We start from the raw sequence: 18769 nt of genomic DNA on the forward strand, positions 1-18769 counted from the left end.
CAAAAGTATTTTTAGGATGGTGGTACTAATGAGGTGGTCCATAGGCTGATGAACATTCAACTTCAATGATTAGACAGGATCTACAGTGTCAAAGAGGTTAGGAAAAAGAACAGAAAATAATAACATAGAACATGGAGTACTCGGATTGTCACATTTACGATGGTCGGTTCGTTCCATCATGGTATTGTTCAAAATTAGAATTTAGTGTTCGATCCAAATTAATAGTGCAATCATTCTAGCCTTACCAATAAAAAATAGCGAAGAAGGCTGAGCAAATTATTCACCCTCCAAGTTTCATCATTTGAAAATTTTAGCTTGATCGCTACTCTACCTATAGTTTGAACCCGCTTATATACGTAAATAGCTTGAATTTTGTTTAAATTTGATTAATATCCAAAAAAGTATTCGATTTATATCTGCATTCGAACAAGAGAGCATGAATATATTTACTATCCGATTCGTATCCATATTCGTTTGTATTTGATATACTTAATATCTAATTTATACCTATATTTAAAATAAATATAGATATCAAGTTTATATTTAACATTTATATTTATATCTATATTTTTTTAAAAAATATTGGTACAAATGTACATGTAACAATTTTTTATCTCCATCCGTACCCGGCCAACCCTCGAAACAACTGGCTCGGTCTGGGGCTCGCTCGCGGTTTCGGACACCTCGAGCGGCTCCTCCAGTAAGAGAGGGCTAGGTACCCCAACCCCGAAATCTATCAGGTCTCTCGCCTCTCGCCACCACGCTATCATTTCTCTCAGTTAAAACATCAAACACTCGCGCTTCTTCTCTTCGCTCTTTCTCTGTGCCGAGACCCGAAACCGGGAGCGAGAGGGGAGAAAGCGAAAGAAATGGATTTCTCCGAGCAAGACGTAGACGTCTTTGGGGAGGATTTCGAGCAGGAGGTGGAGGAGGAGGAAGAGGAGCGAGGACGCGGGGAGGCCGACGAGGAGGAGGAGGACGGCAGCCGCGATTCCTCCGCCTCCTCTTCGGCCTCATCCTCCTCCAGCAGCGGCAGTGGCAGCGGGAGGAGCCGGGGCAGCAGCAGTAGGAGCAGCAGCGATGGGGAGGAGGACGACACGGTCGCGACCACGATCGGGGCCGGGGAGGTGGAAGAAGAGGAGAGGGATCTCTTTGGTTCCGACAACGAGGAGTACATGCGAACGCCGGCTCGTAGCCCGTTTCCAGTTCCCGGTATGGATTCCAAAAAGTTATCTGTTTTCCCCCTTTTTAAATTCTGATGGATTTGAGCTAATTTGATAGATTATATATATCTGAGGGTTTTTCTTTGGACGATCGATTTTTAATTTTCCGACATTTGCACATTTTATGAATTTTGCGTGGATGTATTTATAAGTTCGAAGTGATGTTTGGTTTCTGATTGTGTGCTTTATTAATTTGCTTTGATGGATGAAAAGTTAGTTTAGTTTGGCTTGTTTCTCAATTTTGGCGATTGTGTGAATCAGAAATAAGTAAATGAGCTCTTTCCAGTTAAATCTTAGTTCCATGAAAATATAGCCAAGGAAGTGATTCACTTGTGCCGCCTGAATGGTTCTATAGTCTGATTTATTCTTAAAGAAGCTTTGAGTGCATCACGTAATTCCTTTTTGAGAAAAATTGATGAGATAAGATTGTGTAAATGTGAATCTAAGTAGATGAAGGCCCTTAGTTTGGCAGTTTTCTACCATTTTGATTTAGAATTTTGCTCCTTCCAATTGATTTTTTTTTTCCTCATCAGTTAATTAAGTTTTAATGGAATTGGGTTGGATTCATGCTTCTTGCTTTACATGTCACTTTGACAAGAGTCTTTAACTCCTTAATAATTTGTCCTTTCACTGGGAAGGCATTTAGTAAAAATAATTCTTTGTCAACTTAATCAAATTACAAGTTTTCTCATAGATAGCAGCTATCTTAAAGGAAATTTGGATTTATGAACTTCTATCATAGACTTTTTGAGCATGCAGACCAGAGGCAACGAAGTAAATTTTGCTTTCTTATTAGGGTTGCTCTTCATATGAACATTGTGGAAACAAATGGTCATAAAGCTGACCTAAATATTTGGGAGCTTGATGGTTATGGTTTTTGATATGTTTGATAACCAATTTCACTTGCAATGACAAATTCTGTATGGCAGTGTTACCACCTCTTCAAAGTACTAACAACCATGGTAGAGGTAATTTTGGACGTGGTAGATGGCAGTCTGGATACCCCAATGATAGAGGTCCACCTCTGCTTCCACGACCAGGATATATGCAAAGGCAAAACTTTGGCTATGGTAGGTTTTCACATGCAAATGGGCGTAATGATGAACGCTTTGTCTCTGAAATGAAGCTCACAAAGAGTGAAGAGACTTTGTCGAGGAAAGCCATTGCAATTCAAGAGGTACTTTCAGACATTTCCCTTTGTTTTCCGCTAGTTATTGCATTTCTTTCATCACATTGATATGCTGAGTCATTTGTAATCATTTGAAAATTCATCTGAAAGCCTTGTGAGATTGCATGCTATAGCCGGGTTGAAGGTGGAGATGTCTATTTTGATGACCGCAGCTTGGTGAGAGTCTTGAGCTATTATTTAATATCTCTTATTGATTGTATCTGTGGTTAGTGCAAGCTAATTTTGTTGTTCCTCTGACCTCAATTATCTTTACGAAATCTGCCAAAATGTTTTCTGCAGTTGATGAGGTATTTTTTTTGGTCCCATTCTTGTTCGTTGTGCTGTAATAATATTGGAAATTCCATAGCCTCTTCAAAAGTATATTTGGATTTTCGGTATTTTTGCATGCTTAATTTGATGCACATCAATGCAGAGATTATGTATTGCTTATACAGAGGCTTTGACATGTCAATATTTCACATTAACTTGTGTTCTCTCTCTTTTTTATTTAATTTTTCCAGAGACTTTTCAAACGCTCTATTTGTCAGGATGTTGGAGCACATCTGAATCAAGGGTTTGAATCATTTGTTGAAAAAAGAGGTGATAATTATTGCCTACCAATACATGTGTGGTTCTCACATAATCTCGAAAATAAAACCATGAAACTAGCTATTCAATTTCTTTCCTGATCATTTGATCATATGATACCATGTTCTTTAATTGGAAATATAGCTAATTGTAACTAATAATATTTTTCCTATTTGTTCGGGTGGGCTGTATACCTTTGCTTTTGCCCCCACCAAGGGGTAAATCCTTGTTCCAAGAGATCCATCTACACAAATTCAGGCTTGATCTTTTAGGTTGAAACAAAAACTGGCCAAAGCTGGATGTGACCAGTTGAAACTGGTTAAAAGAATGCATCACTTTGGATCATTTCAGGCCGAAACTGATCTTTTCAGCAGAATTGATCAGCTTCAGTCAAATATTCAATCCTTAGGTACATGGATCTTTTAAGAAAGGATTTGATGATTTTCTGCCAAGAGAAGTTTAATGCATTTCTTTGACATGTTAGCTTGGGAGTTGGGTCTACCTGTTGATCTGAGCTCTGAATTGAGAGTTGACAACATAAAAGAAGTATGACACCAAAGACACCTTTTTAACGTTGACTGGAAAAAAAATTGATTTTCTAATTTTTTTAATTTCATTGATGCTAAAATCCTTATTTGATAGAATTTTTCTGTTAATCAATTATATAAGAATTGAAAAGTGAAAGTTAATGTGCTCATTTTTTCTTTTGGCTTTTGCTTGATATTCATGAATGTATTGTTTATATCTAACTAATTAATTTTTGAAGTTTCACTTTGATGCTCTTTTCCTTCCATCCGTACTTGCCCATCCTTTTTTTTTTCTTGGTATGCATATGCATATGCATGCATGTGCATGTGTGCAGGAGGTGTTAGTGCGATTTGGTGTCTTGCAACTTGTTTTCTTGTCTGTTTCTGCCTGAGGTAGCATTATTTTTTTATGTTCTCCTGGTGGTGGTGTTTATTAACTAAAGATGGGTGAATTTTTGATGCTATGACTTCAATGGCAGTCCACTTATGTTTTTCACTACTTATCTTGATGTCCTTTTCTTTTTTCTACTCGACATAGAAGTCGTTCAATTCTACTATAGTTAATTGAGCAACTCTCTATCATTAAGTAATTTGCTGAGAGTAGAAACTGGTTGCTTGTCTGTAATTTCTGATACTTTGCTATTTGAAGTTTCCTGATAGTCCGGTAATGGTTTTCTTTACACTTATCACCATGTTTGTCATGGTTTTGTTCAGTGGGTGTAACTATGCCCGCAACTTCCTGTTCTTTTTCTCTTTCAGACTTGGGCTCTGAAGGTTTTGGTGATCTTCTTGCTTGCATAAGAAACAAAAATATACCTCTTCAAAATATACATTTTGTGGTAATATTCTATACCTTTGTATCATCTAACCTTGTTCTCTTTACACAAGAATTGTATAATTGCTTCATGCTTGTAACTAAGATGCATGCTGTTCTGTTTTTAACTTATTCTATGTTGTCTATTGGCTGTTTGGCAGACTTTCCGTAACAATCTCAACAAGGTATGCACTTTTTCCATTGTGTAGACTTTATAGCACCTGCTTTCTATATTACAGTTTCAAATCACAATTCTATCTGACTGAAAATATTAAAATTTTGAGCGTTGAGAAGCAACTCACGTTTGCTTTTATATGGATTTGAATGTTAAAAGTTTGCTGTTGTATCATCAGATACTGACTACGGCTTATATAAGAAATGAGCCATGGAAAATGGGTGTGCACAAAAGAAATGGTGTTGTTTATCTTGATGTGCATAAGCTTCCTGAAAGACCACAAAGTGAAGTAGACCGTCGAAGGTAATCCTTACTGTTTTAGTGTCTTGTGGCATGAAAATCGTAGGTTTTGTTTTAATTTTACCACTTTCTATCTTTACTCTATGGTTGGTAGCATAAAATCAACGTATCAATGCTTGGAGACTTAAGACTTACTGATGCTGTGAAATTCAGATAACTTTACTTCTTTGGCTCCTTCTTTCTCATATAGTGATAAGTATTGGTCTAGCAAATGAGCCTGGATGGAATGTAGACATGTATGCCTTCCAAAAACAAATATTCCGAATCTTTCAATTCTCCACCATAGTTCTTGAAGCTGCTAGCTTTGCATGCATAGTCTCTTATGTTCATAAAATTGCATAAAAGCTGAAAAAATGTGTGGTAAGTTGCAATCTAGCTAGTATCCTCTGTTTTGGGGATTATAGAAGAGTTGCACCTCAAACCTCCTATTTTGCTTGTATTTATGGCAGATGTTATTGGGGCTATGCTTTTGAGAACCTTGCAACTGAGAACTCCAGAGAAATTGATGCAGATGGCAAAGGCATTGATGCAAATGTAGAATTCTGTTCTGTAATTAAAACCAAATTAGGTGCACATCGTATTATTATGGGTGCGGAGATGGACTGCTGTGATTCAACTGATGATGGAAGGAGATTCTATGTGGAGTTAAAAACAAGCCGGGAGGTAAATATTTCTTTCCATAATCTAGAGTGTGTTGTTATATAGTCTATTCATCTAATCTTGGTTTTTGACTGTCATTCACTACAGTTGGATTATCGTACAGAAGAAAGATACGAACGGGAGAAGCTACTGAAATTCTGGGTATGATTCTGTTACTTTTTTGTTGTAAATGCATATGACTTCTTAAAGTCAAAATTCTACTTGTCGGATCCTCTAGTTATTTGCAATTTAATCATGCAATCCATGTATATTGTACCTTTTCTGATCAATATTCTCTTCTTTTTGCTCTTTTCTGAGTTCTTGCTCCCTGTTTTATTTAATTGTTGATAAGTAGAAGAAAGAAAGAAAGTTCACAAAGCACCTACAGATGAGAAAGCCAAAAGTTAAAATGTGAAAGACCAAAAGTGAATGCCTAGTACTGCAACTTACATGTGCATATTCAGGAACACTGAACTGTCTCTTTTCATCAATTTGACACAACATAGCATGATGCTGGTTGGTACTAAAAGATGGAGCATGCTGCTTACATCAGCTGGAAGTATCAGTGCATGGGACATCCTTTTGGAGTTTACTTTTAGAAACATTCAACTGTAGCAAATGTTAAACAATATCACATGAAGTTTATCGATGCTTTTAGGTGTCATGCAAGGAAAATGCTCCATTTATTAGTTCACTTAGATTAACAGTCTACATATGTTACTATTCTGATATGCTTATTTTTATATTTTTTTATATAAAAATGGTCAGACACATTAGGACTCAAGGACAGTTGTCACCTGTCTGAAGTTCTGGGTAACACCTGTAGCCACTTCTATGATCTTCATTTCCTTAATGGCTCAGTGTAGGTAGTGGTGTAGATAGGAAGGATCTCTGTGCCACCAATTTAACATTTCTTCTAACAACATTGAGAGAGTTCTTGTTAGTCATGACATTCCTGTTGAAGTAGGTTGTTGAACTGACCTACGTTACAGACAAACTCCATAAAACTCTAAATAACCAATTGCCTGAAAAACTTTGCCAGAATAATATTGTAATATTTTCTTCAAAAATAAAAACCATGGTTACTTGTAGCACTCAGATTTACGGAGGAATGGTGCTGAAGTTAAATTTGTTTTGTGAGAGTTTAAGATATACTGGTTGTTGTGTTGCTTCCAGGAGAAAGTATATGAAGAGGTGAGAGGGGTGGATCAAATTTTAAGGAAATCTCAGTACTTTCTCAAAAAGCTAATATTTTTAAGGTATCCTCTAGACATGGGCATTTAATGTGAAGAACTTCTTGCTAATGCTTGCAGGAGTATCTATAGAGGTGAGGGCAACACTTCAATTTTAGACAGCACTAGTACATTTTTCGGCACCTAAAACTTGCAAGGAATCTCATGGAACGAAAGGATATATAATGTGAAAGACTTGATTGATCCTACAGGATAATAGAGGATAGATCCGTTGGAGTGCATTGTTGAGTTGATATATGTGTGTGTATATGGTAGAGATGAAGGATATATAATGTGGAGAGTAATAGAGCATAGACTTGTTGTATATTTTTCACTGAATATTTTGCAAATTTCGGAGTGCATTGATGAGTTGATATGTGTGGATGTATGTTTTGCACACTTGAATCTGCTTATGCTATTTATGATGCTGGTCTTTTTGCACATTTTGGAGCACATTGATGAGTTCATTTGTGTGTGAGAGAACTTATGATAATTGTGAAACTGGTCTTTTTGCTCATTTTGGAGTGCACTGACAAGTTGAGCTGCGCATGTGTGCGCTCTATTTGTGAAGCTGGACATTGTGCACATTTTGAAGCACATTGATGAGCTGATATGTGTTTGTGCATTTGGAGCACCTGAAATCTGCTTATATTAAGCTGCTGGACAAAACTCAAGATAGACCAATGCATTATCGATATTTGATGGTTTTGAAAGTTACTTGCTAGTTGCTACCGATCAAGTCAGACGGTTCTTACAGAAGCTGCTAATAAATCAACTTATAACTGATGTCAATGATGCAGTTGGATAACAAAGTCAGATCTGCTTCCAGTCCTCCTTTATGATAGACATGGATGTAAACGCGACTAAATTACTAGAATATGAGAGAGAAAATGGGACTAGTTCATGTTTTGATTAATTTTTTAATGTAAGTCTTCAACAATTAAGAAGTTAAATTCATCATCAATTTATCAAATTCATGATAAGGAAAAAAGTTCTGCTGAATTTCTGTAATTGCATTTTATTTGTTTGTTAAGGGTCTTTTGACAGTTCATGGTTCTAGACCTATTGGAAGCAGCCTGAACATAAAAAAATATTTTAAATTCTTTTTTATCAAACCTGAGCACCCAAATTCTTTTAGAACTTCTCAAAACTCGCAAAATTTAGAGTTTCTCTTTGAAAATTTTCTCCTGCTGTGCAATTTATTATCCATAAGCAAAACCCAGATGCTAAAATGAGACTTGGAGACTGTTTTCAACCAAGCTTTGTCGTCGTGACCTGAAACTGATCAAATTTGATGGATACCTGTTGCTTTTGGATTGGTTTTGTCTGAACATTAAACTGTGCATATAACAATTGAGTTTGAAATTGTTTGATGCTCCTAATGTTTTGTAAAGTACCATGTATTCATTCTTCTCAGTTTTTTGCAACTTTTCTTTGGCAGAATAGAGTTTACAACAGAATGATTTGACTTTATGAAGCAATTTTTTGTGTAAGAAGCTTTTTTAAGTAGCAACTGATACAAAAACATTCTTTAAATAGCTGCAAACAAGTTGATCATGCGTTCATCCATTGATTCTTCCTGTTCCCATCATTTCTATCAGGCACCTTAAATAATTAAAGCCAAATCCTTGTTAAGTTGCAAAATGTCAAAAAAGATTCACACGAGTCATACAGGAACATCAGAGTTCCTTGTTTGTTGGATAATGTAAATTGTCCATACATGTTACATATTATTAGCACTGCTGTCGTCTTTTACCAGGATCTGTTTAATCTGCAGCATTTTGGTTGTTGACTGGTTTTGCCATTTTCGTGCCAATGCTCTTGAGCCCGTTGGGGCTGGTTGCTCTAATGTGAATATATGTGGTTGATTAATTGGCTTTTTTTTAAATTTTATTCTAGTACTGCTTTTATTTTTTGTTTGGCTCAGTTTTTAGTCTGGTTTGTGGTAAGGCATTTGCCTGCTTAATAAGGGATGTACAGTTAGCCAACAAAAGGGGATTATAACGATCTTCTTATAATGTGGATATATGCCTTCGAAGTTCTGGTTCTACAATGCATTGTTAGTTATCCTGATATAAATTAAATATAAGTTTAAGAGATGTTAAACAAGATTACTTCACTTTTTTCTGTCATGTGGAATCTTAAGTTTGTTATATGGATGGCATGCTTCATGATGGCATCGAGGATTTTAACTTGACTTTCATTCTTGCAGATCCAATCATTTCTTGCTGGGGTTCCATATATTGTAATTGGATTCAGGTAGTTCTGTCTCTTAAACATCATTTATCCCCTTTTCTTGCCATAATAGCTTATACTATGTTGGGTTGCATTTCCTTTGATTTGATTGCATGGTAACCTAAGTAACCATGCTATAACCAACCATTAAAAGGCTAAGACAGCCTAGTGATGTACAGCATGAACCTCATTGTGATCTGAGATGTAAGCTGCACAGTTTATTGAGATCATTTCCAAAGCACAAGGAAATAAATAGTGGAACAACAATAAAGGGCCCCATTCAGTTGCATCTGGACAAATCATATGGATGTGAATGTGTTAAAAAAAAAAAACTAGAGCGTGAATGTGTTAAAAATAACTAGAGCACGCATTCTAAAGACTATAAACAAATAGGTTAGCTATGATAGCATAAATGTTCTCCTTACAAAATAAGGCCTGAATTTACATTCCAAATCCATTGTATGTGCTTGATAAAATGCCAAATACTCGTGGGGGTTATTTTTGGACATTCCCCCATAAATGGCTGCTTCTAATGACTAGAAAACTTTGAGAGGTCTCATTTGAAAACTTTTAAGAGTCCTAGATTCGCCCGCCTTATTTTCCATTGTGAAGTACTTGCGCTGTCATGAATTGCATTCAGGTCATATTATATCTAATAAAAAATTATGCAATATATGGTGGGTAGGTGAGTTTTCTGTTGGCAAACTTGGATGGAAGATGCATCTTTCAGTTATTCTTTGGCTAAAAATCGAGGTAAACCTTGATGTAAATTGTGATGAAGATATAAGGAAGACTATGATAGCCGGGGATTGGGTGTTGATAGACTGCATGGTGAGGAAAAATCAAGAAAAGGTCGCAGATTTTACAAGGGCTACCCGTAGGATATCACAATTATTCTAATAGGGGCATCAGCATCCCAGTCCCACCACCATCACTGATGCATATATGTTTTGCCCTAATGGTGGGAGTTGTTCTTGATTGGCCGCAACAATATATTTTCATGCAGATCATATTCTTTCCTCATGTTTCAGGAAGTGGTAGCGGTAGCGGTACGTGGGCGGTCAAGGGACCTCATAGTGCGCGTGCAATATGCGGGCCGTGTGTGCTGTTGCATAATACATTTACTATTTTTAACTATTCAAAAATATAAATATGTTGAATACAAACAATAGTGTTAGCAATATTTTTTGGATAAATAATAGCAATACTAGTAACAAGAACAGCTAACAATAAATGCTTACTAATTGTTGCTTAACACCTAACGGTGTTGCCCAAGGTGACAACCCAAGAGGGGGGGTGAATTGGGTTTTCTAAATTTTATGACCTCAAATTAATTTGTAAATGAAGACTCAATCTGGCCTATGTGAAGAGTATAAGTGCAGTGGAAGCAAGAGTAATTAAACTCTAGGCAATTACAATTAAATCACTTTAAGAAATCAAGCTAGAGCAACTACTTAATATAATAAAGGAAATAAAGTAAGTGGCACAAAGTAAACACAATGCAAGCACAAGCACGTATAGTGGTTCGGTGCACTCCAAGGCACCTACGTCCACTCTCCAAGCGTTCCATTGGAAATTCACTATAACCCCTCGGATTACAGTTGGATTGTTTTACCAGGCTCACAATCCAAAAACCTAACAGTTAATTTTACGGGATCACCAACAAGAACCTACACCATTAGTTTTACGGGCTCACCAACAAACCTACACAGTTGGTTTTACGGGCTCACCAACAAACCTTACAAGAAGAATAAGTGAATCAAAGTATAAAGCTCCTTAATGAGCAAATAAGACAAATATGCACTAAAGAGAAGAAAAGAGAAATGTTATCACTTTGAAGGCACTTTTCTTTTCTTCACTGAGATTGCTTCACTCTTCAATGAATTGGTTGAGCTCTTGAAGGCACTTGAATTCTGCTCGACACCCTTCTTTTGGATTTGAACTGAAGCAATGAATGAAACTCTCTTGAATATCTCTTTTTCTTGAATGCTCACTTAAATTCTCAAAAGGATATTTTTTTCTGATGAATAGTGGCTCTTAAATACTTCTCCAACCTCCAAAAATCAGTTTCTAGCCATTGGATTGAAGAAACTAGCCATTTATAGCCGTTGGAGCCTTAAAAAGTACATCTGCAGAACTAGCCGTTAGGCTGTCAGTCGCCCTTAGGTCGACTCGGGCTTGCCTGGGGTCGACTCGGGCTTGCCTGGGGTCGACTCGAGTTTTGATGGAGTCGGCTCTGACGGAATTTCAGAGAACACTTTTCTGTTGATACAAGCTGGGATCGACTCGGATTTTGATGGGGTCGACCCGAGCATGGCTGGGGTCGACTCGAGCTTTGGTGAAATCGGCTCTGACAAAAAAAACAGTGAGCAAACTTCTGTTGAAACTGGTTGGGGTCGACTCGAGTACTGTGCCAAATTTCTAGGGTCGACCCTAGTACTGTGCCAAATCTGCCAGAGTCGGCTCCAAACTTTCTGGGATCGACTCCAATCCTGATTTTCTGCATCTTTAGGTTAGATTTGCACACAAAACTAATATAAGACATAGCGAGTCATTTATTTTCATTTAGGATGCATGGCGCATAAAAATTTCATCTCTTTAACTATGAAAAAGACAGAATTGCCCTTTAACAAAAGAAACTTGACTTTTAACTTTGTCAAACTGAAATTTAGGTTTTTCCTCAAGTTTTTCTAATAAATTTGTCTTTAGATGAGTTATTGAGAGTTGTTTCAATCGTATATGTAGAGCGTATCAAGAATGTATCGTTTCTTTCTTCCTTAAGTATTTATGTACTAGATCAATTGAGTTAATGGCATTAGTACTACCATATGACCTCAATGGCTTTGTAAACATCAAAATCATACTAGGGTCAACAAACGGAAACAATTATAACATAGTTAACGGATTAACATTCTTAATACCTCTATCCAGCCTGTCCACGTCCAACCAACCGGCAGCTTGAATCCGCTCCAGTTACATGAGTCTACATAAAATTACTTGTTGCTTACACCTAACAGAAACAACTGTAACATAGTTAACATGTTGACTTTTTTAATACCTCTATCCAGCCTGTTGAAAATCGGCATCCAACCAAACTATCAGCTTGAAGCCACCATATCCACATGAGTCCACATAAAAGTGGGCCACATATGTGAACCGACAATGCTAAGCATGTCATATATGCGGCAGCACCATGCTAAGCAGGCTGTATATGCTGCGGCACAATGTTATGTGGGCCTTTTGGTCCATATGCGGCATGACTGCATATATTAACTACATATAGGCAATGCAGTGCAGTCAAAGGATTGCATATGCATATGTGGCCGCATGCACCCTCATTTTAAAATGCTGTTATTTTCTATTTTGTTAATAAAAAGCTTAAGAATTAGAGGGTGATTTAATTCCATTAAATGGTGTTACTTTACTCATGGTCAATGGTTTGGTTGAGAGGCCAAACTAATTTACTGTTTGATTATTGTTGGTGGTTTCACTACTGGAGCTGGTTAGATCATACAATAAATTTGAGCTGTTTGTTCTGCTAGATTTTTGTTACATTTTATGCTTATTAATACTCTAAAACTTGTTTTCTAATGCAGGAATGATGCTGGGATACTTGTCCGGACTGAGAGGTTAAGAACCAAAGATATAACACAGAGAGTGAAAATGAAGAACTATTGGCAGGTATGCAAATTAATACGTGTAAATACAATGAGGAGATTGATGCTGTCTTTTCCAATTCCTACCTTTCATTATCATTTTAACGTGTGGCTACCTGCTTAAGAAGTACTAGATAGTGTATTTTCTGGAAAACATACAATTCCATCTCTTCAACTGCACTTTAAGCATAAGGGTATGAAGGCTGGAAAACCAATAGGTCTGCTTGAACTATTGTGATTTGGTTTTTATATTTAGGACCAAATGTTTTATTGTGTAGAAGAATAAAAAAAGGAGCTCATTACAATATGACCTATTATGTCTAACTAGATTACTTCAATGAACGAGGAGCTCGTTATAGTGATTTTTTGGCTTAGAAATGTTAATTTTCTTGTCCTTCAATAGAGGGGCAGGGTTCGAATATCAAGCTATAAGTTAAAGTATAGCAGGTCCAAAATCTGTTGATGGCAAAAACTAGCCCATATAGCATTCTAGGAGGCAATCTGCCGTGTTGTGCACACTGCTGCTTGTTTTTGTTTCATCCTTCTAAAATTCACCTTCCACCCCTGTACTACATGATTTCTAACTGTTCCCAATGGGAGAGTGGTACCTCCCTCATTCTTCGTTTCTGATACCGCTTTTCTTAGTTATGAGATCACTTTCGCTGACTTCTTCCTTAGTGTAGTCTTGGTGAGTACTTTTAAAACTCCATTCCTTTGGTAGTCTTTATCCACAACTGTGACCAGCTAGTTCTGAAGTTGTTACCCATAATTCTAAGCTAAATATTCACTTTGAACTTTTCTAGATCTGAATTTAGGTATATTGTGCATAAAATCATCTGTACATGGTAAAATGATTATTCAGTCAGTGGTTAATGTTGAGTGCAATTCCATTGGGTAGTAAAGATGTGTTCTAAACATTGCAGGGTGGTGTATGCCTGGCATTTGCTGATGAGGTTCTATGTTGGCTTTACGGAACTGTTAAAGAGAGTAAGTTTTTGTAGCATCGACCAGTTTATTTTCCTTTATGTGCTTTGGATTACTGTTTCTATTATTATCAAAAAATGAGGGATGACTTGCATTGATCAACTCATGCCTGCAGATGAAGATTATGTCCTACAGTTTGTCCCACATTTCCATCGCTTGGAACTACTCCGAGCCCAGTCTTGCCCAGATGTCATCACTCAGCATGTGGAGCAACTGTGTGTACCCTGAACCAGTTTTCCTTATTGTCACTTACTACACTTCAATTTTTACCTCGAGGAAATGATTGCATATGCTAGGCGACCACCAGTCATCAATTGCATGTCAGAGTATTTTTGGTGACCTTCAGACTTTCGAGATGATGTAACTCCATAATCTACTAGGAAACTGCTATAGTATGCTAATCGATATAAGTAGCGTTCTCACAAATATACTCCTAGTAATTCTTTTTCTTTGGACACTGGTGAATGCCTTTCTGCCCTGAGGCAATCTGGGAACATTGGTCCAAACGGATCACTGGATCTATCTGAAGCCTTCCGTCATTAAATTTGTTTCATGTTTTATTCCATGAATGAACTTGGTGTTGTCTAGGATGTTGAATCTTTTTAATTTGGTTACTTATTGTATATGTTTTATTCGATGAACGTGGCTTGGAATGTTCTATTCCCTCTTATGTCCTGTAGCAGCAATTGGTGTCATCAAGGGGGGTGAGGGGGCAGAGAGAGTTTGGGAGGGTTACTTGGATGTGTATTTGGTCGGAACACTTTAAATGGCATAGGATAGAATAATTTGATCTGATATATATAATTTTGCAACAAACGAGCCTGTTAGTTTCAGTCTACATTTGTAAGATGTCTAAATCATTATCAAGAATTTGGATTTTAATAAAGTCAGGATGGGATAATTAAAATGTCTCTGATAATTGTTTATCCTGACATTATGTCTTAAGATGTCTAAATCATTATCAAGAATTTGGATTTTTATAAAGTCAGGATGGAATAATTAATATGTCTCTGATAATTGTTTATCCTGACATTATGTCTTAGATTATGGCATTTTCGTTATTAATTAGTAATTTCTATGTTAACTAGCAGTAAATTCTATTTTAACTGGCAATGAGGGAAAAATTGAGACAAACAAGGTGTCAGAAGAACAAGAGTACTTGAAATGAGGCCCATCTGTTAAACCTCTCTCCCTGCAACTCTCTTTCGAGAATAAGGATGCCATTATCGAGGTTTGAATCCTAGACCTCTTTAAAATGGAGGGTTGTCCCAACCAGATGAGCTAAGATTGGTTGCTAGGTTTTGGCGATTTTTACAATCAAATGCAAGAGAAGAATCGGATATTTCTTTTTGTGTATTTATAGAACTATAAATAAATGGAAAATTAAAACAAAGGTATGTAATGTAATTTAATTGACTATTTAAATTATTTATATTGGCATATGAGATATGTATGTATGTCAAGTATAAAAACTCAAATCTTGCATTCTGAATTTTGCTTATTTTTTGCATCCCTTTCAACTAATTTGTGGCATCTCTACTGTATGTAGTTTATCCCAAAAAAAAAAAAACTCCATGGTTATTTGAAACAGCTTTGTTAATATTCCCCTATTAAATCTAATGACTTCTTTCTTTTATATAGGTGTGGAGATAAAAAATAGCTGGTGGAGAAAGAAAAATTGTGTTATGATATAAAAATGATGGATATATTTCTAAACTGTTTAGGAAGACAAATGAGACTTATCTCTCATTGAGAGTCTAAGCATCTTATTTTTGGTTGCACTTTGGTATCTATCTTAATTATATTATAAGCCTTCTGCAATGAAGAAGATAGTAAGGGTTGACACATGCTAAAGGTCTATAATTGACATAAGCCATCAATCTAATGATACCTATCTCTTGTTGTATAACGCGATCTAATGGTTATGGACTGCAAGTTACCATAGCATTGCTTTATACATAGAACTGCAGCCATACACTGGAATTACTTGGATGCATTACTTCTTTTTAGAGTCTTTTTTATGAATATTTCATTTGCAGATGAAAAGTTCATCAAGCTCGCACCCGCAGATTTGGTAGTTTCATAATCAGCAAATCCCGTGTTTGATATTAAATCTTGTAAGTTGCACTGATCCTTCCACATGGTAAAAAAAATTGTTTTGTGTGCATATGATAAGAGCCCATAACATTACTCATTTAATTATTATGTAGATCCATGTTGGCTTAGCACCATGTGTCCATGAGGCAAGAAATTTAGCCAAAACTACATAGAGAGAAACATAAATGTAGCAATAGAAAATCGAAAGTGCATTTGTTATCTAAGAAAAAAATACAGAAGGATGTTGGGCCCCGAGATTGCAACCAGCTCTAGTTGCAGTGAGTCAAAGTAAAATCATTCTGGTACGGGCTCTGGTTGCATTGAATCATCGGAGCAAGGCGAACCAGCCATATCTTGTTTTAGTAACCTTACTAAAGGAAGTGTGACTAGAGCTGATCATGTTAACTTTTAAATAGATCCGGCCGAAATAAAAATGAATATAGTTTAGGCTCGAAACTGGGTTCATGATCAACTATGAGTGCAGCGCCTACGGTGGAATGATAGCAGACCTCTGAGATTACCAAATGGATCAACTATTTTAGATAACCATTCATGAAGAACACCTTGGACAACAATTCTAGTGCTAGACAATGTTCTGTGTTCTAGGTTTCAATTTCGATTTGCTTTCTATCAGCAAATTAAGTGGGAATTCATACTCTGTTGCCATGTTCTTTTCCCCCGTGTCTCATCCATGATCTTATCTCGAGGAGGCTGATTGGAGTGGGAGAGGACACTACTCATTGTGATGCATGTGGTTGGGGCACCCATCTTTTCAATGTTTGAGCATGATTCCTAGTATTCCTTTATCCAACAAATTTATGTTTGTTGCCATTCTAAACAGAGAAAGAGCTCCTTTCTTTGAGCCATAATGAAAGCAATTCTTGCTTTGATTTAATTCACTTTGATATTTTGGGGAGGACGTCCAACACCCTCACCCACCAGAGCTTACTATTTTATTTTCTTACACTTGTTGATGATTGATCTGGACATTCAATTTTTTTTGTTTTTTTCTTTTGGTACATTCAATGTCTGCTATACCTTTATCGGGCTTCGGATCGATTGCTCGGCAGCACGGGTCAATACGGGCTTACGTCGTGCCACGTCGTACTGTATCGAGCCTGTACTGACACAATAAAAGAGGCGAGAGAGAGAGAGTACAGGAGAGAGAAAAAAAGAGAGAGAAAGGGATCTGTTGTGCTGCTACCGGGCCTCCGACCGGTTGCTTGGCAACACGGGTCGGTACGCACCCGCATTGTGCCGTGCCTTACCGGGCCTGTACCGACGGTAGAAGAGACGGAGAAGAGGGAGAATAAGAGAAAGGTAAAGAGAGAGAGAGAGAAGGGGGAGGCCGAGGGAGGCCAGTGGAGGGCCAGAAAGCTGCCGTGTGGAGGAGATGAGAGCCAGGAGCCACCGCACGAAGGTGGAGGCCAAGGAGCTGCCGCAGAGAAGGCGAAGGAGGGGCTCCGCTTCCGGTCCCCTGTTTTGTTCGAAATAAGAGCTCCTTTTATTTTTGCGATTTTTAAGTGAAAGTCGGCAAACCCATTAAGTAACGTTGGCAATGGGTTTACCGACTTTTACTTAAAAAACGTAAAAATAAAAAGGGCTCCCTTTGGGCCCCTGTTTCGAATAAAACAGGGGACCAGAGGCGAAGCCCTCCTTCTGCGGCTCTTTGGCCTCCGTTTCTTCCGCACGGCGCTCCCCAGCCTCTCCCCCCCTCCCCCCACTCCTCTCTCTCTTCCTTTCTCTCCCTCTTTCTCTCCCTCCCCCCCCCCCACTCTCTCTCTCTCTCTCTTTTTTCTTCTCCTTCTCCATCGCCGGTCTCATTTTCATTTATAAAACTGTCCCAGTTCGCTGTCAGTACAGCTCCGGATGCCTGAATCAGGCGGTTTAGGCCACAGAGAACATCTAGGTTCAGGTGAAGAAACAAAAGCTTTTGATCAAAGAGAGAGAAACCAAACCTAGATGATAAGCCACAAGATGAGGTTGCATTTCCTCTTTGCCACCACTCCAATGACTTTGTACATGCCTACATCACCATCCCAACTTATAACCATCAACCTTGAGATACCCATTAATGATGATGGGTCCTTATCAACCATCAACAGCATTAACTGGCTTTGCTTCCTCTACTCCACTCCAAGATAGGGGTGGCAATGCTTAATGTTTAACTTGTTTCAACCTGTTATAAGTCATGTTAGTTTACCTGTTTAATAAAATGAACGGATACGGGTTTGGATTTTTGACCAGTTAAATAAATGGGTCAAGTTCTACTAGACAAATTTTTAATCTATTATAAATCCGATCCAAGCCCTATCTGGTTCAACCGGACCTGTTTGTCTCCCCTCCTCCGGGATATTCCCTACCCCGTATCAAACTTTGTTTCCTACACTAAGTTCTTACCTTCCTATTTTGCATTCCTTTCTCATTTGCTAGAGGCCATGGCTCAGGAAATAGCAACTCTTGAAAAGATTAACACCTAGACAAGATGGGAGTTATCATCAGGCAAACAAACCGCTGTATGCAAATTGGTCTGCAAAATGAAGTACAAAGCAGATAGTTCAGTAGAATGTTACGAAGCCCGATTATTGGTCAAGGGCTGCACATGAACCGAAGGTCTTGACTACCACAAGGCAAAGCAAATGGTTTGACTACCACGAGACAAAGCAAATGAATTAGTAGAATATTACAAAGCAGGTGCAGGGTATAATTCCTCAACACTGCCTTGATACTACAAGCGTTCTTTTTTTTTTTTTTATAGTAAAAACGGCTACTCATTTCATATAACTCTACTGTGAATACATCCTGCCAGATCACGGAAAAGTAAAAAATACAAAGGAGGAGAAACGTCTGATGTGGACGTCCAAAAAAAATCTCCGGAGTGTCGGGCAACAAAGGAGGCAACCCAGTCTGCTGCCTTGTTCGCCTCTCTGAACATGTGTGCTGCCTAAAAACCGCTCATCATTTGAGCCAACTTGCGAGTCTCCCAGATAAGGGGATGATCATCACCATACCTATCCACCCCACGGATCCAATCGATTACTATAGATGAGTCTCCCTCAAGGTACACCCACTCGACACCAAGTATATGCCTCGCATAGGATATACCCTCCTAGGCTGCTCGTAGCTCTGCT

The 18769-nt window shown here is 37.8% G+C and overlaps 1 protein-coding gene across 3 annotated transcripts; it reads left to right on the plus strand.

Moving 5' to 3' along the window:
* Nucleotides 1–671: 671 nt before the first annotated feature.
* Nucleotides 672–15450, plus strand: LOC103716729 (glycine-rich protein). Of its 3 annotated transcripts, XM_088705620.2 has the most exons (14): nt 672–1212; nt 2153–2400; nt 2503–2568; nt 2913–2991; nt 4266–4345; nt 4482–4505; nt 4674–4798; nt 5245–5458; nt 5543–5596; nt 8879–8925; nt 12498–12582; nt 13481–13544; nt 13657–13756; nt 15183–15450. In XM_088705620.2, the coding sequence occupies exons 1-14, from the start codon at nt 870–872 to the stop codon at nt 15199–15201; spliced, it is 1548 nt and encodes a 515-aa protein (XP_088561746.1). In that variant the 5' UTR covers nt 672–869; the 3' UTR covers nt 15202–15450. The 3 variants fall into 3 exon arrangements, with proteins under 3 accessions (XP_088561746.1, XP_088561747.1, XP_088561748.1); XM_088705621.2 differs by lacking the exon at nt 2503–2568 and having other exon boundaries at nt 682–1212; XM_088705622.2 differs by lacking the exons at nt 8879–8925; nt 12498–12582; nt 13481–13544; nt 13657–13756; nt 15183–15450 and adding an exon at nt 6748–6896 and having other exon boundaries at nt 730–1212.
* The last annotated feature ends 3319 nt before the right edge of the window (nt 15451–18769 follow it).

The sequence above is a fragment of the Phoenix dactylifera genome, chromosome 10, assembly GCF_051530095.1.
Source record: "Phoenix dactylifera cultivar Ajwa chromosome 10, Ajwa_hap1_PhDact_Kaust_v1.1, whole genome shotgun sequence".
Lineage (NCBI taxonomy): Eukaryota > Viridiplantae > Streptophyta > Magnoliopsida > Arecales > Arecaceae > Phoenix > Phoenix dactylifera.